The 21030-nt window shown below is 44.2% G+C and overlaps 1 protein-coding gene across 1 annotated transcript in view; it reads right to left on the minus strand.

Annotated features, from left to right (window-relative positions):
- Positions 1-21030, minus strand: part of dnah9 (dynein, axonemal, heavy chain 9) — a 521732-nt gene that overhangs the window by 224140 nt on the left and 276562 nt on the right. Inside the window, exon 48 of the mRNA XM_080209043.1 lies at positions 18694-18927. Within this exon, the coding sequence (XP_080065169.1) occupies positions 18694-18927 (234 nt within the window). The remainder of the gene's footprint in view (positions 1-18693; positions 18928-21030) is intronic.

A 21030-nucleotide genomic window follows, 5' to 3' on the forward strand; every position in this document is an offset into this window, starting at 1 on the left:
GACCTCCTAAAAGTTCTAGAGAGGTTGAGGAAAGGATTGCGGAGACGATCCTGGATAGGAGTGAAAGTAATAGGGTAATTGTTACGGGGGACTTTAACTTTACTAATATTGATTGGAATTGTTATAGCTCTAGCTCGTTAGAGGGGTCAGTTTTTGTACAAAGCGTGCAGGAAGGTTTTTTGACTCAGTATGTAGATAGGCCAACTAGAGGTGAGGCTATATTGGATTTGGTGCTGGGAAATGAGCCAGACCAGGTGCTAGACTTGGAAGTTGGTGTGCATTTTGGTGATAGTGACCACAATTCGGTTACGTTCACCTTAGTGATGGAAAGGGATAGGCATGAACCTCGGACCAGTGGTTTTAGCTGGGGGAAGGGTAATTATGAGGCTATTAGGAGAGAATTAGGAAGCATAGGTTGAACTAGGAGATTACAGGGACTGGGAACGTCCGAAATGTGGAGTTTTTTCAAGGAACAGCTACTGCGAGTCCGTGATAGGTATGTCCCTGTCAGGCAAGGAGGAATTGGTAGGGCTAGGGAACCGTGGTGCACCAAAAAAGTAGTTTCGTTGGTTAAAAGGAAAAAGGAGGCTCATGTTCTGATGAGACATGTGGGCTCGGGTAGTGCACTAGAAAACTTTAGATTGGCTGGGAGAGAGTTGAAGAGTGAGCTAAGAAGGGCTAAAAGAGGACATCAGAAGACTTTGGCTGATAGGATTAAGGAGAATCCTAAAGCGTTCTATAGGTATGTCAAGAACAGAAGGTTGGTTAGGGCAAGATTAGGGCCAGTTATAGACAGCAGAGGGAAGTTATGTGTGGAACCGGAGGAGATTGGAGAGGCATTGAACCAATATTTCTCTTCGGTGTTCACGCAGGGGGACATGGATATAGCTGAGGAGGACACTGGGTTGCAGGGGAGTAGAATTGACAGTGTTACAGTTGATAAGGAGGATGTGCTGGATATTCTGGAGGGTCTGAAAATAGATAAGTCCCCTGGTCCGGATGGGATTTACCCCAGGATTCTCTGGGAGGCAAGAGAAGTGATTGCAGAGCCTCTGGTTCTGATCTTTAGGTCGTCGTTGGCCTCTGGTATAGTACCGGAAGATTGGAGGTTAGCGAATGTTGTCCCATTGTTTAAGAAGGGGAACAGAGACTTCCCCGGGAATTATAGACCGGTGAGTCTCGCTTCTGTTGTGGGCAAGGTTTTAGAAAAAATTATTAGGGATAGGATTTATAGTTATTTGGAGAGTAATGAATTGATTGGAGATAGTCAGCATGGTTTTGTGGTGGGTAGGTCGTGCCTTACTAACCTTATTGAGTTTTTTGAGAAAGTGACCAAAGAGGTGGATGGGGGTAAGGCAGTGGACGTGGTGTATATGGATTTTAGTAAGGTGTTTGATAAGGTTCACCATGGTAGGCTTCTGCAGAAAATGCAGATGTATGGGATTGGGGGTGATCTAGGGAATTGGATCAGGAATTGGCTAGCAGATAGGAGACAGAGGGTGGTGGTTGATGGTAAATATTCATCATGGAGTTCGGTTACGAGTGGTGTGCCTCAGGGATCTGTTTTGGGGCCACTGCTGTTTGTAATTTTTATTAATGATCTGGATGAGGGTATAGTTAGGTGGATTAGTAAATTTGCTGATGACACCAAAGTCGGAGGTGTGGTAGATAGTGAGGAAGGGTGTCATAGTTTGCAGGAAGACTTAGACAGGTTGCAGAGCTGGGCCGAGAGGTGGCGGATGGAGTTTAATGCGGAGAAGTGTGAGGTAATTCACTTTGGTAGGAATAACAGATGTGTCGAATATAGGGCTAACGGGAGGACTTTGAATAGTGTGGATGAGCAGAGGGATCTAGGTGTATGTGTACATAGATCCCTGAAAGTTGGGAATCAAGTAGATAAGGTTGTCAAGAAGGCATACGGTGTCCTGGCGTTTATTGGTAGGGGGACTGAATTTAGGAGTCGCAGCGTTATGTTGCAACTGTACACAACTCTGGTGCGGCCGCACTTGGAGTACTGTGTGCAGTTCTGGTCCCCACATTACAGGAAGGATGTGGAGGCTTTGGAGAGGGTGCAGAGGAGGTTTACCAGGATGTTGCCTGGTATGGAGGGGAGGTCCTATAAGGAGAGGCTGAGGGATTTTGGGTTGTTTTCGCTGGAAAGAAGGCAGCTAAGAGGGGATCTTATTGAAACATATAAGATGATTAGAGGTTTAGATAGGGTGGATAGTGATAGCCTTTTTCCTCTGATGGAGAAATCTAGCACGAGGGGGCATGGCTTTAAATTAAGGGGGGGTAGTTATAGGACGGATGTCAGGGGTAGGTTCTTTACCCAGAGGGTGGTGAGGGATTAGAATGCCCTGCCTGCTGCAGTTGTAAATGCGCCTAGTTTGGGGGCGTTTAAGAGATCCGTGGATAGGTTTATGGACGAAATGGGATTGGTTTAGGTTAGTGGGTCATTGTTTTGTGACTGGTCGGCGCAACATTGTGGGCCGAAGGGCCTGTTCTGCGCTGTAATGTTCTATGTTCTATGTTCTCAAGGACAATTAGGGATAGCAGTCCAACTGCTGGCCCAGCCAGCAATGCCCATGGTAGGGTAAAATACAGGGGAAAATTTTGCTCTTTTAGGCACTCCCTAATTACAAGAGGATCCAGCAAAATTAAACTTTATGTGCCTAAATATCCTCAGAGTGCTCATAGCATACAGAGGGTGTGAACACAGTGTCCTGTTGGTTACCCATGGATAAAGAGGAGGAAAGAAATAAAAAGGAAAAACTTCCATCAATGCAACACTTTTCAGGATGTCTCAAGGCACTTTCCAACCAGTGAGGAACTTGCTGAGCTATGATTTCGGACTAGATGTATCTGCAACTGGAGAAGGAGCAGCTATAGGCAGAGCTGAGAGATCATACAAGCAATACATGCAATCAAAGTTCTGCAGTCCTGTCACATCCGAGTGCACACAGCTGTGGTCATTTTAACAACTAACCAGAGAAAGAAGTTGCAAGGTTATCTCCCATCTTCCACAATGGCAGACCCAGCTCTTGTGTATAACAGATAAGGCTGATGCATTCACACCACCTTCAGCTAGATGTGGATGATCCATTTCAGTCTCCTCCTGTGGTGGTCTCCACCATCACAAATGCCAGTCATCAGCCACTTTGATTCATTCTATGTGAGATCATGAAATGGCTGAGTGCACTGGCTCCAACATTATGGTTGTGGTGCTGATGACTTTGTGCTCCTAAGCCACTCATTTCTCCAGTCAAGTTACTGCAGTCTAGTTACACTGGCACCTACCTGGCAAAATGGAACATTGCCTAGGCAGTGTGGTTATCACTGCTGCCTTACAGCGCCAGGGACCCAGGTTTGAATCTGGCCTCAGGTCAGAGTGTGTGTGTGTGTGTGTGTGTGTGTGTGTGTGTGTGTGTGTGTGTGTGTGTGTGTGTTTGCACATTCTCCCCATGTCAGCGTGGGTTTTGTCCAGGTGCTCCAGTTTCCTCCCAAAGTCCAAAGATGTGTGCATTCGTTGATTGGCTATGATAATTGCCCCTCAGTGTCAGGAGGATTAGGAGGGTAAATATGTGGAGTTACGTGGATGGGACCTGGATGGGATTGTGGTCGGTGCAGGCTCGATGGGCCAAATGGCCTCCTTCTGCACTGTAGGGTTCTATGATTCTAAACTCGGTCCCATGAATTACCATCCCAGCAGTCGTCTTTTTCATTCATCATTGGGATGTGGGCATTGCTGGCAATGCCAGAGTTTGTCTATCCCTAATTGCCCTCGAGGAGGCAGTAATGAGCTGATGACTTGAAGCACTGCACTCTGAATAGTGAAGGCAATCATACAGTGCTATTAGGTAGGGGATTCCAGAGTTTTGATCTGCAGTGAGGAGACTGGCAATATATTTCCAGAAAGGTGGGGAACTTGTAACTCCTGCAGTTGATTACCCATCCTCAAACTGGTATAGAAGTTACCCCATGCAGAACACCAGTAAATATCAGCAATCTATCAAACACCACGTCCCATTCACCCTCGTCCTCACTGATTCACACTGGTTTTTAATCCTCTTACACCTCAAATTTAAATTTTTATTTCTTGTGTTTAAATTGATTTATTTTTATTCACTACGTCTATAGTGATGAACCTTGGGACTTACTTTCTATATTACCATATAACCATCTAAATGGAAGGTGTCGTGTGCTTGGCAACTTAGCAATAAAAAGGTAAATTACATTCAGCTGAATGCAATATGTCTTTTTGTGGCAAAAATACTATCGTGAGTTAAACAAAATAGAAACCACATTTACACACAAAACATATAATCGCAGCACAGAAGGAGACTATTCGATCCATCCTGTCCATACTGGCTCTCTCCAAGACCAATAAGACATAAAATCTCTCTTTATGCAAAATAATCTCATGTCCACTGTCCACTGGCTTGTACTCTCTTAAACACAGTCCACTGCAAATATTGTCAAGCATATGTTACTAACTCCACCCAGTGGGTAACCTGTTAACAGGACTGTCTGACTGATATGATAGTATTTACCACACCCCCTCACCCTCTATTACCCTTCCATATACATCCTTTGCCCCAGTTACAAATTCCCGAACTGGTGGACTTTGCACACACCAAAGACATAAGTCCCTACCACACTACTACAGAAGGGTTAGGCAACCTCGGGCTAATGTATTTCTGGAACCTTTGGCACGTGTCTCTCACGCTGTTTGGAACAGAAGTGGTTTCTGCCACTCTCCTAGATTAAATAACACGTTTATTTTTATCCCCGCTCCCCCAGTAAAAGAGCCCACTGGCTACTCTGTGGCAGCCCAAAATCAATTATAATTTGACACTGACTCATTCTTGTCCTAGTTTGTAACTCGCTCAGTCTGCAGGTCAGGCTGTAGCCTGCAGTCAGTCACAGTCAGATGGACAGTGAGCTTTCCATTAGAGGAGTATGTATTAAGCAGGCTCGTTCTGCCTCGAGGGTTCACACTGCAGCTTGAATGTGGCAACATAAAACAAAGTTAGTTTCAACATGCATCATATCTTTTTTTCCTTATTTTCACCACCTCCTCCCTAAGGATTCATATTAGACTACTTTTAAAAATGTGACGATGAGATGTGGGCATCACTGGTAAGACCAGCATTTGCTGCCAATCCCTAATTGTTAGAATTAAATGATTTGTTTGGCCATTTCAGAGGGTAGTTCAGAGACAACCACAGTGTAGTGAGGGTTTTTGAATTGAGCTGAATTGATGGAGAAGATCCTGAGAGGCAGGATTTATGAACATTTGGATAGGTATAGTATGATCAAGAATAGTCAGCACGGCTTTGTCAAGGGAATATCGTGCCTTACGAGCCTGATTGAATTTTTTGAGAATGTGTCTAAACACATTGACGAAGCAAGAGCTGGAGGTGTGGACTTCAGCAAGGCATTTGATAAGGTGCCCCATGCAAGGCTTATTGAGAAAGTGAGGGAGCAATGGGATCCAAGGGGACATTGCTCTATGGATTCAGAGCTGGCCTGCCCACAGAGGCAAAGAGTGGTTGCAGATGGGTCTTTTTCTGCATGAAGGTCAGACGCCAGTAGAGTGCCCCAGGGATCTGTTCTGGAACCCTTACTCTTTGTGATTTTTATAAATGACCTGGATGAGGGAGTGGAGGGATGGGTTGGTAAGTTTGCTGATGACACAAAGGTCGGAGGTGTTGTGAATAGTGTGGGGGGAAGTCAGAAGTCGCAGTGAGACATTGATATATTGCAATACTGGGCAGAGAAGTGGCAGATGGACTTCAACCCAGACAAGTGTGTGATGATTCATTTTGGCAGGTCAAATAGGATGACTGAATATAATGTTAATGGTTAGGACTCTTGACAGCGTGGAAGATCAGAAGGATCTTGGGGTCCAGGTTCATAAGATGCTCAAAGAGACTGTGGTTAAGAAGGCGTATGGTGTACTGGCATTCATCAATCGAGGAATTGAGTTTAGAGTCAGGAGATAATGCTGCCGATGTATAAGACCCTGGTCATAAAAACGTAAGAAATAGGAGCAGGAGTAGGCCACCTAGCCCCTCGAGCCTGCCCTGCCATTCAATAAGATCATGGCTGATCAGAAAGTGGTTCAGTTCCACTTACCCGCCTGCTCCTCATAATCCTTAATTCCCTTATTGATCAGAAATCTACCTACCTGTGACTTCAGACCCCACTTGGAGTACTGTGCTCAGTTCTGGTCACCTCATTACAGGAAGGATGTGGAAGCCATAGAAAGGGTGCAGAGGAAATTTACAAGGAGGTTGCCTGGATTGGGTGGCATGCCTTACGAGGATAGGTTGAGAGAGCTCGGTGTTTTCTCCTTGGAGAGACGAAGGATGAGGGATGAGCTGATAGAGGTGTATAAGATGATGAGAGGTATTGATTGAGTGGATTCTCAGAGGCTTTTTCCCAGGACTGAAATGAATGCCACAAGAGAACACAGGTTTAGGGTGCTGGGAGGAGATGTCAGGGGTTTAGGTTTAGAGGAGATGTCAGGGGTAAGTTTTTCACTCAGAGGGTGGTGGGTGAGTAGAATCGGTTGCTGGCAGTGGTGGTGGAGGCGGATTTGATAGGGTCTTTTAGGAGACTTTTGGTTAAGTACATGGAACTTAGTAAGATTGAGCATTATAGGCATGCCTAGTAGGTAGGGACATGTTCGGTGCTGTAGTTTTTCTATGTTTCTATGATTTATTATTGTCACATGTATTGGGATACAATGAAAAGTATTATTTCTTGCAAGTTATACAGACAAAACATACTGTTCATAGAATACATAAGGGAGAAGGAAAGGAGAGGGTGTAGAATACAGTGCTGCAGTTACAGATAGGGTGCAGAGAAATATCAGCTTAATGTGTGATTGGTCCATTCACAAGTCTGATGGCAGATAAAAAGGCAGGTAAAAACACATACTTGGTACGTGTTTTCAAACTTTTGTATCTTTTTCCTGATGGAAGAAGGTGGAAGGGAGTATGCCTGGGATCCTTGATTATGCTGGTTGCTTTTCCAAGGCAGTAGGAAGTATAGACGGAATCAATGGATTGGGGGTGGGGGGGGCTACTTTGCATAACGGGGCTGCATTTGGAGTCATACATGGGCCAGAGCAGGTAAGGGTAACATACGTCTTTCCCTGAAGAGCATTAATGAACGACATGGTTTTTTTTAATGATGATCACTTGATGGCCGACATTATTGAGACCAGCTTCAAATTCCATTCAGTGAATTTAAACTCCAATTGCCATGGTGGGATTTGAACCCATGTCCCCAAAGTATTAGCCGAGATCTCTGGATTACTAAGTCGGTGACATTACCGCTACACCACCATTTTCCCCAGATCACAAAAGGTCTTCCTTATGACGGAAAAGACTGGTCATTTTAGGCACCATAAAACATACATTACAGGCTTCAGATAACATTGTTGAATTGCTTGCTGGTGGCTGGGAGATTTCCCACCAGGAATCCAATCCACATTCACGTTTTGAACGAGATTCGTAAAAGCAGGCGACTTGGTCCAACTTTCAAGGAGTTCAGTGTCGGACTGAAAGGAGGGAGGGTAATGAGATCCTGCACACAGAAGCCATTAGGAAGCTTTGTAAATAACAAGATTTGCTGACAACCAAACATCCCAGTGGCAGCATATCAATAGTGCATCAACCTTTATTTTTGTTATATTGACAGATGGTTCAAATTAGAACTTCTAATCCATCCTTTTGTGTCCAGTTGGACGATTGGTTAATCGGTGGGCAGATGGTGAGCTTCAACACTGACCCAAAAAACCCATCTCTATTATTTATTGTGTTCTATTATTTAAAGCGGCTCCTACATGAAAGATTGGATTCAGGCTCTTGATAAAAAGTGATCAAACCAAGGCGAGGAAGGGTGTTGGGGTTATTATGTGTAAGGCATTAAAATGGACAGGACAATGACAGGAATTTTAATACAACGAGGCAAATATTGCATATAAAGAGAAAAGGCAAGGGGCGGAATTCTTCCCAGAAGTATTTAAATGTCAAAACGGCAAGAATAATGGAGTGACCTACGTCAGTTTTTCAGGCACGCTCTGCACCATATTCCTCCCGCACATGGTCACTTTTTTGGGAGTTTCACACCAGTACTTGGGGGAGAGGGGGCCTAAACATGCCAGCGAGCTCCGACATCTGAGCACTTGGGTGTCATTTCACGAGTGCCCCCCATGTCAGACAGAGGAGGCCCCCTCCCTCCCTCCTTATGCCAGGTGCAGCAAGGTTGGAGAATCGCCCCCAATGCAGTCCTTAATGAAGGTGTTTGAAGAACAAAACTTATAAATGAGGTGACTTAACAGCTTTGATTCTCGTTTCACTGCATCAATGAACAAAGCTAAAATAGTTATGCATAATATAACCAAGACTGTACAGCATGATCATGTTAAAACATGTTACATAGATCACACTGACTACTATATATTGTTCTGATCACAGCACTCAAACCTTGGAACCCATCCAATGAAAAGCTCCAAACTTACTCCCTGCCACCAAAAGACTGACACTGGGGGGTGACGATAAGAGGTGACTTTGTAACAAAAAAAAATTCGTATTTATATAGAAAAATATGGATTTGAAGAAGTCCTAAAGTGCTTTACAGCCAATTTTGACATGTATTCATTGCTGTAAAATGGGAAATGTAACAGCCAATTTGTACACAGCAAGCTCCCTCAAACAGCAACAAGATAACATGTTTGAGGGATAAATACTGACCAATGTACTGGGAGGAACTCATCTGCTCTTTCTCAAAATTGTGCTGTTGCATCTATTACATCCAGGGCAGGTGGGCCTGTATTTAACATCTTATCCCCGAAGGCAGTTCTTCCAACAATGCAGCAGACCCTCAGCACTACATTGGAGTCTCAGCCTTAAATATCTGTGCCAACATCCTGCAGAGGGACTGAAACCCACTACATTTTGACCCAGAGGCTAGTATACTACCAACTGACTCAGGGCTGGCACTTGGTCCATGAAATTCTTTCAGCCTGTTGGGTGCAATGATATGCGACAAGTCAGTGCCTGCTCAGATCAAGATGGGTAAAACACAAAATTCGTCTACCCATCAACTTAGATGATTAATGTGGATATGCCGGCGTTGGACAGGGGTGGGCATAGTAAGAAGGCCCACAACACCAGGTTAAAGTCCAACTGGTTTATTTGGTATCACTAGCTTTTAGAACACTACTCCTTCACACCTTCCCCTTCTGAAAGCTCGTGATACCAAATAAACCTCTTAGACTTTAACCTGGTGTTGTGAGACTTCTTACTTAAATGATTGGGTACAAGTTCCTGAACATCCAATGTTGATCTCCTCTTCCTAACACTGCCACACACCAAACCACAAGATGCACTGCAGCGTGTTACAAACAGCCTAATTTTTCTTAAAAATAGGCTGTCGCTTAAAAGAAAGGTAGAAAAAAAGATTGCTACAATGGAAATTCTTGCAAAGTAAACTCCAGAGCTTACATAATGATCCAGACTGAGATTTGTGTCGGAAGCACACATTTGGACAAGAGGGTGGAGACAGGAGACCCTGAAGGACCACCCATCAGTGGGCAGCATGATGGCACAGTGGTTAGCATTGCTGCCTCACAACGCCAGGGACCCAGGTTCGATTTCTGGCTTGGATCACTGTCTGTATGGAGTCTATATGTTCTACTCATGTCTGCGTGAGTTTTCTCCGGGTGCTCCGGTTTTCTTCCACAGTACAGAAGACGTGCTGGTTAGGTGGATTGGCCATGCTAAATTCTCCCTCTGTGTACCCGCACAGGCGCTGGATATGATGATGAGGGCATTTTTGCATTAACTTTATTGTAATGTAAGCATACTTATGATATTCATAAATAAAATTTAAACTTTAAAACTCAAAAGGAAGTAGGCCCAGGTGGTCAGAAAGTTCAACTACCGATTTCTGAATCCGAGGACCTAGCACCATGGCCACAAGAGGTCTAATGGCCTCACGTGTCTGGTCAACATCAGTGAAAGCATCTTCAGGAGACATCTCCTATGCACTGCGACACCAAACTCTCGCATTGCTCTTGGCACCACACTCCCCGCAGCACCCACTCAGGGCCAATGCTGAACATCCAAATACGCCATCTCACCCTTACACCCCAATGCTGCCAGCCTCACGCTCAGATGTCACAGATGTCAATTCCAGAAACATCATCCAAACACAGTGCTACACAATCACTGCCATTCCTCCCTCACTATTTCATAGGACTAGGTGACTCACATTAGAAAGGAGCAGAGCAGAACTGCCAACGGTAATGAAGTTCTGCATCTTCTGAGCCCCAGAGTGAAGGCAGCTCCCTAAGTCCTGAGGCAGGCTAACACGGGGCCTACAGTTTCTGAATTTGTCTGAGAAGATTCATGGAATCCTTACAAAGCAAAAGGAGGCCATTTAGTCCATCAAATCTGCACCGATTCTCTTACCCAGGCCCTCTCCCCTGCATATCCCCATATTCCTGCACATTTATTATGGCTAATCCATCTAACATCTCGACACATTGGGACATTAAGGGGCAATTTAGCAAGGCTAATCCACCTAACCAGCACATCTTTGGGCTGTGGGAGGAAACTGGAGCACGCGGAAGAAACCCACAAAGATACGGGAAGAAAGTGAAAACTTCACCCAGACCCAAGGTCGGAATTGAACCTAGGTGCCTGGAGCTGTGGGGCAGTAGTTGAGGGTTTCAGCATCTTCCTGCCTTCCTAACTGCAAGCACATCTTCATCCTGTCACAAGATATGGTGCTCAAGTCTGACTTACCACCCTCTTCCCTCTTAAATACTTTTAGTTCTGAGTTCATGCTCTTAAACGCCTAAGAACTGCTGCCTGCCCATCCACAGAAGCTCAAGAATGAAGGGAATGAGCACGGCACTGATGTAGGGGCTATGCCAATTGCTCTGATGCTCGCAGACACCAGCTTAGACACTACTTACCTCAGGGGCTAGGAGGGAGGTGGGATCAGCACCTGATAGGGCACCAGACATGACTGAATAGCCAGGCCAGAGGTAAAGCATGATTCATTGGCCGGCTCCCTGGAACAGACATGTGACTCAGCAGAGAACCTCGATGAGGTGACATACAGGAGAGCTCTGAACGGAGGCTGGCTCGCCTGCCACCCAGCTCCCTGTCACTGACAAGGAACATGGAGAAGTTCAACTTCAAGTTGGCAGAGGGCCTGGCACACAGTTTCCTCTCTCTCTCTGTCTCTGCAGCCTCTGCTCATCTCGCTGTCACACTGTAGACTCAGAGGCACTAGTACTGTTGCCCGCAAACTTGTTGCAGTCTTTATGTGGTCAGGTCACCGAATCCTCTACCACATCCTTGTGAATGTGGCAACTCTCACTGGCAAATTATCCACGGCAGCTTAAAAATCACTTAAGTACTTCTGGGCATTTCCAATAGATAAAAAAAAAATCGTATGCATTATTTGTTCGCAGTCAGGGTGTCTGACTCCTTAAACAACATTAGCACAGAGCCCATCTTGCTGCTTCATGCTTCTTCTTCCAGGAGTAGACAATACAGCCGGGATTTGGAACCTTGGCAACACATCAGCAAATTGGGTGCCAAATCAAGATATATGAGCACAAGTAGTGGAGGCAAGCACCCATATCAATGAAGAATTCTGCATAGGACACATAGGTGGCGACTATTATAAATTGCTGGCCATTTGGAGTGAAGGAGGAATGTGGAGGCAGTCATGTCATAGAAAAGAACTCAACCTTACACTCCTTTTTTCCTCTGCCCTCACAGGTGGAAAGTGGTTCATATTTATACTGAAGAATAATGCCCTAACCTTTCCCCATTTAATAACAGCTGCTCTCACTTACAATTAGAGCAGGCATATTATTGTGACGAGTCTGGAACATTAACGGGGTGGCACAGTGGTTTGCACTGCTGCCTCACAGCGTCAGGGACCTGGGTTCGATTCCTGGCTTGGGTCACTGCCTGTGTAGAGTCTGCACATTCTCCCAGTGTCTGCATGGGTTTCCTCCGGGTGCTCTGGTTTCCTCCCACAGACCAAAGATGTGTGGGTTAGGTGCACTGGCCGTGCTAAATTCTCCCTCAGTGTACCCGAACAGGCACCGGAATGTAGAGACTAGGGAATTTTCACAGTAACTTCATTGCAGTGTGAATGTAAACCTACTTGTGACCAGTAAATAAACATTAAAACTTTTTAACAGTGAATCGTGGTACTGATAGGCTTTGAGGGAAGCAAGGCAGACCTTGCTACAAATGATTTTTTACAAATGAATTTGTACCAATGAATTTGCCACCTTAAATGTATATGTCATAATGTAAAAACTCGATCCATGACACTGGTGGCGGATAGCACCAATGTGGACTCGATGGGCCAAAGGGCCATTTCTGTATGACTCTATGGGAGGGATTTTATGGCCCTGCTTACTCCAGGACCGGAAAATCCCGCCCAAGGTCAAGGGACCTTTGCATGGTCCATTCCCCCGCCCGCTATGATTCCCATTGTGGGCAGGACAGGAGAATTCCACCCAATGTCTCTACCAGTAATTCATGAAATGAATAAAGAGGGAGCAGAGATTCAAAGAGGTTAATTTGGAAAAGATGTCATGAAGTCCTGCTTCAAAGTGAAAATGATCAATGGGTGAAATTGAGGACAGAACAGCTGGATATTTGACAGGTGGCTTTATGATCTTTCGGGATACTCCCCACCTATCTGTATCCCCTGATCTTATAGAACAAAGAAAATTACAGCACAGGAACAGGCCCTTTGGCCCTCCAAGCCTGCACCGACCATGCTACCCGACTTAATTAAAACTCCCTACCCTTCCAGGGATCATAGCCCTCTATTCCCTATCTCATTCATGTACTTGTCAAGACGCTCCTTAAAGTCACTACCATATCTGCTTCCACTTCGGGTGGGACGGTAGCACAGTGGTTAGCACTGCTGCTTCACAGCTCCAGGGTCCTGGGTTCGATTCCAGCTCGGGTCACTGTCTGTGTGGAGTTTGCACATTCTCCTTGTGTCTGTGTGGGTTTCCTCCAGGTACTCCAGTTTCATCCCACAGTCCAAAGATGTGCGGGTTAGGTTGATTGGCTATGCTAAGAAATTGCCCCTTGGTGTCCAGGGATGCCTAGGTTAGAGGGATTAGTGGGTATAATATGTAGGGATATGGGGGTAGGGCCTGGGTGGGATTGGGTTTGGTGCACACTCGATGGGCCAAAGAGCCTCTTTCTGCACTGTAGGGTTCTATGATTCATAGCTCCGCCAGCAATGAGTTCCAGGTACCCACCACTCTGTAAAAAAATCTGCCTCGTACATCTCTTTTAAAACTTGCCCCTCGCACCTTAAACCTATCCTCCCTAGTAATTGACTCTTCCACCCTGGGAAATAGCTTCTGACTGTCTGGGTTGAAGTGGGGAATATTGATTTTCCTTTAGCTAGTTTATCTCAAGCGTCTCCAGAAATGGTTCTACTATCTCCAAATAATACCATTCTATAGGATTCCCAGAACTACTGAACAATCTAGTTTAGAAGGTGTACAGAGTCGCAATTAATGTTACTGAAGAGACCACACGGCTGCTCGAGTTCACTGCCTTAAAATGAGGCTCACGAATTACTAGCATATGTACACCTAAAGTGTGCACATACGTGTTGGCTGCTCACCATTTTAATGGCAGCGTTAGCCTATTTAAAGTAAGCCCATTAATATCTTTGTTAAAATAGAAAAGATAAGGGAAATAGATATGTGCATTCAGCGTCCGTATACATTCAAAGGGGCCATCTGCAAGACACATGTGCCCAATGGGACATTATTACTGGTTGGCATGGTTGCCGGCATGATGGCTCAGTGATTAGCACTGCTGCCTCACAGTGCCAGGGATCCGGGTTCGATTCCCAGCTTGGGCCATTGTCTGTGTGGAGTTTGCATATTCTCCTCGTGTCTGCGTGGGTTACCTCCGGGTGCTCTGGTTTCCTCCCACAGTCCAAAGATGTGCGGGTTAAGTTGATTGGCCAGCTAAGTTGCCACTTAGTGTCAGGGGGATTAGCTGGGGTAAATACATGGCGTTACGGGGATAGGGCCTGGGTGGAATTGTGGTTGGTGCAGACTCGATGGGCCGAATGGCTTTCTTCTGCACTGTAGGGATTCTATGAATTGGCAAAAACAAAAGCAATTGGTATTTATTTTCATCGATAGTTAAAGGAAAATAAGCGTCCATTGCATTGTGGACTGAACTCAGTGCAAAGCAAATGATACAGCCAACTTAGTGAACAGTATGCATAGAACCATAAACTGGGATTCCTAAGTGCTGAGAGAAACTTCAACATGCTTCAGTGCAGAGGGATCTGGGGTGCCCTTGTGCACAAATCACAGGAAGTTAGTATGCAGCTGCAGCAGGTAATAAAAAAGGCGAATGGAATTCGTTGCTAATGGAATACAGTATAAAAGTTGGGAAGTGCTGTTACAGATTAGACATTGAACTGCATCTGGAGTACTGCACACAAATTTGGTCCCCTAATGTAAAGGGGAATGTATGCGCATTAGAGGCAGTTCAGAGAAGGTTCAAAAGGTCACTCAATTCATTCCAGGAATGAAGGACTTATCTTGGGAAGAGACATTGAGCAGTTTAGGCCCACACTGACTGGAGTTTAGAAGATTGAGAGGAGATCTATTTGAGATACATTAGATGCTAAAGGGGATTAATAGGACAGACATAGAAAAAATGTTCCCCCTTTCTGGACGCCATTGTTTTAAGCCAAGAGGTGGCAGATTTAAAACAGAAATCTGTAATTACTTCACTCAAAGAAGTCTTGAATCAGTGGATTTTGCTAACCCAGAAGGCGAAATACTAAAATTTGACACGAAATAGATTCAGTTTTTAAATAGTAGCAGGATGAAGGATTATGAGTAGTGGGCAGAAAGGTAATGATGAGGCCACAATGAGATCAGCCATAAACGTATTGCATGGCGGAGCAGGCTCAAGGGCAGAATTGCCTACTCCTGCTCCTAGTGATTATGACAGAGGGATCTATGAAAGTGATGCCCAGAAAGATCAGCTGATTTCTGTCTATTTGTCTTCAGCTTACTGAATTTGTTGATTTACTGACTTACTGGCAGAATTTTTAGTTCAGATTGGAGTGGTTGTAAAATTGAGGGGGGGGGGGGGGGGGGGGGATCAGTTCACTGACATGGTTCCCACCTCAAGCCTATCTTGATAAAGGCAAGTTTGGAGATGGGGAGGAGAGTGACGGCTACCAACCTGCAAGTGATAGGTTAACCAGTGAGACAACCAAAGTGCCAAGTGAGACTGAGTGGGATTTGTTAGTTGGCTGGCAGATCTTCCACAGCATCTGAGACCCGACCGAGGCATGGAGATGACCTCCAATGAGAAACCAAGGGGGCAACACTCCTCTATCAATTTAAAACTCTCTTCCCCACAAAACCAGCACATGGGCATGGTCACTACAATGGTCACTACTATGGCTAACACCAGCCCAATGCAGGGGTCAATCGCCTCTCCATTATAGTGGACTGACAAATTTGGGCAGTTTTAATCCAATCTTGTGTAAAAGTCTTTAGAGAATGTTTCCTTCCATTCCCTTAATTTGTCAGTGTATGCCCTTCCTGCCAACATGTCAAAATCATGTCAGGCATCAGATACCAATGCATTTACAGGTCAGAACCTAGAAACGCATCTGGCATTGGAATCCAAATCCAGAATTCAAATTCAAACCGTTGTGTCAATTGCTGCATGCAGCGGTGATCATTATCATATGTTTGCTTTCAGGTAAGTTACAGAAGTTTGGACAGTGTTCTGAGGGAGTGTAGGGAGTTAATTGGGATGACTTGCCTTTCCAGGATGGTTATGCACTCAAGAGGTTTGTAAATCATCAAGATAATAGGTGAGGTAGGATTTTTGCAAAGAGATGAAGGCATATCATACATACAAGGTTCTTCACGCATGTTGGAACATGTTTAATTCATGTGTGGAAAAGGGAGACGGAGGGTGGAAGTGCTGAGAGAGATACTGGAGGAGAGCAAGGTGAATGACAGCAACATGGACAAGTCATCCTGTCACAGTGCAAGGCATCTACAATCTAAATTACACAGAATGGTATCATTGGCAACAAAGATGTTCAAAATAGACAAGAATTGGAAGGAATCAACAGACCATCTCACTTTCAAGGTTATACTATCTCCTGGGTTATGTCTCTTCCTTTAACTTTCACAGTGAGGGATAAGATTTCTATTGCATGTGTTGGTTGCTTTTAAGCACAAATACCCACTCTAAAGCCCCTGATGAAAGTGTGGAATGAGCCCAAGAATCCCACGGGCAGAAAACATTTGATTTATTATTGTCACAAGTACTGGGATACAGTAAAAAGTATTGTTTCTTGCACAAAGAAGGCAAAACGTATCGTTCATAGAGTGCATAAGGGAGAAGGGAAAGGACAGGGTGCAGAAGATAGTATTGCAGTTACAGGTGGGGTGAAGAGAAAATCAGCTTAACATACGATGGGACCATTCAAAAGACTGGTGGCAGCAGGGAGGAAGCTGCTCTTGAGTCGGTTGGTACATGTTTTGTATCTTTTTCCTGACGGAAGAAGGAGGAAGAGAGTATGTCCAGGATGGGGTACTTGATTATACTGGCTGCCTTCCCGAGGCAGCAGGAAATCCAGAAATAGTTAATGGATGGGAAGCTAGTTTGTGTGACGGATTGGGTTACGTTTGTAGTTTCTTGCGGTCTTAGATCAGGAGCCATACCAAGTTATGAAGCACCCAGATAGATGCTTTCTATTGGTTAGAGTCATAGCCGAATTTCCAAACATGCCAGATTAACTTGTGGCTCTCAACTCAGTGTAAAATCAGCTTGTTATCCTAGTTGCAGAATGAACTTTTTCCAACGCTGACAGGATAAAGGAGATACAAGCATTTATCCTGCAGCGCACAGACAACAGAAGGGACTGAGTATCTCCCCTTGTCACTGGCTAGAGCTACAGGAGACAACCAAGTTAAAGCACATTAAAAGAAGTCAGGTCTTGCTATCTGATGTTTTGGTGTCTCAGATCATCTGTGCCTCCGGGCAGATCTTATAAATGAGGACAGACCTCGTGATACATTTGCAAAAATCCCATCAACTTTAGCAGCCAAGCAAGTGACAAGTGGTGATATAATCAATAATTACTTGGCCTGTGGCTTTGTAACAATGCATTATGCATGTAGTACATTCAGAAGAAGTTAGTATCTCACCCAGCCAAAATAACTAATTTACTGCAGAAAGTTTTATTGCAAACTAAGAAGAATATTATTCCACAAAATGACATGAATGACACCACCTTGGGTAAAGACATTTTGGGCTGAAATATGTTCACTCTAAATCATGAGATCGTCACAAAACCAAGCCTGCCATTTCTATACACTGAGTATAACCTGCTTTGTTAAAGTTCTGACTGACAGGTTTGATCGCTTCCAGGGACATTCTGAAGAGCTTCACCCTGATAGTCAAGCAAAAACCTGTAATGTATTTCTGCACTGACATTTCCATTACGCAAGGCTCACACAACTTCCTCAGCATATTTCAATCTTCCCAGCTATATGAAAGCCATCACATTCCTTCTGCATTTGCTTATCTTGTCTACAGTCAGAAGCATAATTCTACAAAGGTTGCAGCTTTCCATTCTCTCTGGATCATACATTAAGGTAATCCAATGGGAAACTCAAAACCCACTCACGTTTGATTGTTAGCTCCAGTTAATCTTTAGGTACGAAGCAACAAGACAGGTCAAAGCAGTCACACACCATCTGTGCTCTTGATCTTCTCTTTCACGGCAGTGAAGGATTATTGACTCCTCAGTGAGTTTTTGGGAAAGGTTCCTTGGGAAAACTTGGCCTTTGTCTAACACGATTCTCACAAGCTGCATAGCACAAATAAGGGTCAGGGCTCCAGGCCGTGTTAGCTAAAATTATTCACAGGGTGAGTGGGATCGCTGAATTAATCTTTACACCTCACCCAGTGAAAGCTTTTACAACACATCTTGAAAAACTAGGCAAAATACAGAAAGATAAGGGTGGTATGGTGGTTAGCACTGCTGCCTCACAACGCCAGGGATTCGGGTTCGATTCCCACCTCAGGTCACTGTCTGTGTGGAGTTTGCACATTCTCCCCCCGTCTGTGCAGGTTTCCTCTGGGTGCTCCACTTTCCTCCCACAGTCCGAAGATGTGCGGGCTAGGTGGATTGGCCATGCTAAATTGCTCCTTAGTGTCAGGAGGACTAGCTAGGGTAAATGCACAGGGTTACGGGGATAGGGGCTGGGTGGGATTTTGGTCAGTGCAGACTCGATAAGACGAATAGCCTCCTTCTGCACTGTCGGACTTTATGATGATTGGCAACATTTTGTATCCTGCCCCAAGGCACGTCAAGAAAAGAACTATCTACAAAAATGATGCCTTTTTCCAAAAAAGCCTCTGTAACAACTCCCTAAATCCACTTCAGAAGCAGGAGAGCATTCAGGTTACCAATCAGTACATGTCTGTCAGATGTATGCAACTGAACTTGCAAAGAATACAACACAGGTAACAGTCCACCTAACATCACTGTGAAGGAGCAATCATCCTGGCTTTATAGGTGAAGCATATCGAGATGGTGCTTTACCTGTGCCGATGTACTGTTCAATTTCTCCAGTCCATTCTCCAAACGTTCCATATTGGCAGTGAGCTGTTTGCTTTTCTTAGCCAGCAGGCTTTGGTACAACCTAATCTGTTCGAGGAACGACTTGGGCGTGGTGTAATTGTAGCGCCGCTCATTCACCAAGTAAGACTTGGATGTCTCATTGACAGTAACGTGGACGTATGCCATAAATTTGCTGACAGATTCCTTTATTTCAGGCTGAAAGAGAGAAAGTAAAGTCATGAAAGAAACTATTGTATTGACAGTACTTTCTGGGCACAGAAGGTAGAGAATTTCTACACTGTCAATAAAAATATCGTTAGAGACAAAACTACTTAATGATTGGCATTTACAAACACAAGCACAATGCATTCACAACTACGAATCACAAAGAAGACATCCTGCTTTGTCAAAACATATACAAAAGACAACACAATTTTGTTTTAAATTACAGAACAGCACCATTTGCAAGCAGTGCTCGATGGGAGATTGAGACATTATTGATGTTATTTTTTTAAATTGGGAAATAATTAGAACAACCATCGTCGGATGTTTAAAAATGCTGGTATTTTAATTCTTTGCTCGAGCACAGTGCTGTACCTTCCACACAACTCAGCACAGACAGTGATACACCGGGATCCAGATAAACAGACGTTCACGATATTAGACCAATTATTTTAATCACAGAATCCTACAGTGAAGAAGGAGGCTATTTGGCCCACCAAGTCTGCAACGAATCTCTGATACAGCTTCTTACTCAGGCCCGATTCCTGTAATCCCATGTAAATGCCTCACTAATCCCCCTAACCTGCACATCTTTGGACTGTGGGAGGAAACCAGGGCACCTGGAGTAAACCCATGCAGGCACGGGGAGATCGTGCAAACGCCACACAGTTACCCAAGCAGGGAATTGGACCTGGATCCACCGTTCCACCATAATGTAGAAAGAGAAATTAATTCAAACCAAGTAAATTTTCCTTCAAAGAATAAATCACAATACGTGTCCATCTTCTGAACTCAAATCATTATTTTGTTAACTATTTTCAACATTGAAATTTAGATATGTTACCAATACGTTTAAGCTATGGTAGAACATAACCATGAGATATAGGGCTGATATCAAAAGATACAATCAATAAAAGACTGTAAAACACAATGTGATTATTATAAATGTTTATATTGATTAAAAGTGTGAGAAAAGCAGGAGTAGTTACGTTTGTTTCAATGATTTAGATAAAATAAATCCAAACTAAACATGGCTTCAGCTTTGTGTGCCTTTGGCATGTCAATGCAAATTTGCTTTTCTCTAGAAAATCCCATTAGTGGGAAGATCTAGGAAGACTGCTGCGTAATAGTAATGTCACTGGACGAGTAATCCAGAGGGCCATGGCTAATTCTCATGTGGGTAAAGGGTGGGGGGGTGGGGGGAATTTCAAATCAATTCATAACATCTGGGATTAAACAACTAGTCTCAGGAATAGCGACCATGAAATTTGTCGATGCCCTAGAAACCCATCTGGTTCACTCACTTCCTTTAGGGAAGGAAATCTGCCATCCTTACCCAGTCTGGCCTACACATGATTCCAAATCCACAGCACTGCACTTCGGAATGGCTGAGCAACTATTCAGTTCAAGGGCAGTTAAGGACTTGCAACAAATACTGGCCTTGCCAGATGCCCACATCCCATGGCAGGATAAATAATGCATTCTGCATGTCTCAAATTATCTAAAACTGTATCGAAAATGTTTCTTTCCTGAAAAAAATCATTACATAATTTGCATTTGAATGAATCAATATTGCTTCCACCATCTCCTGTGCTCCATAAATTAAGCGCTCATTCAATGAAATGAGGTGTCCACTGATTAACTTTGTGTTTAACTTCTTTGAAGTTCCTTTCTGGTTCTGGACAATATGGTTTTCATTCATTCATGGGACATGGGTATCACTGGCTGGCCAGCATTTATTACCCATCCCTAGCTGCCCAATGGCAGCTGAGAGTCATTGCTGTGGGTCTGGAGTTGTATGTAGGCCAGACAGGTAAAGACAGCAGATTTTCTTCCCTAAAGGACATTAGTGAACTAGATGTGTTTTTCCAACAATTGACAATGGGTTTACGGTCATCAGTAGATTATTAATTCCATTTTTATTTTACTGACTTCAATGGGATTCAAAGCCGAGTCCTCAAAACATTAGTTGAGTTTCTGGATTAACAGTCCAGCAATAATGCCACTGGGCCATCGCCTCCCCTTAAAAAACAGCTGATCATCCTAAAAGCAGCAATCACATCCCTGGTCATAGAATTCCAACAGTGTAGAAGGAGG

This window comes from Carcharhinus amblyrhynchos, chromosome 21 (genome assembly GCF_965287045.1).
Source record: "Carcharhinus amblyrhynchos chromosome 21, sCarAmb.v2.hapA, whole genome shotgun sequence".
In the NCBI taxonomy this organism is placed as follows: domain Eukaryota; kingdom Metazoa; phylum Chordata; class Chondrichthyes; order Carcharhiniformes; family Carcharhinidae; genus Carcharhinus; species Carcharhinus amblyrhynchos.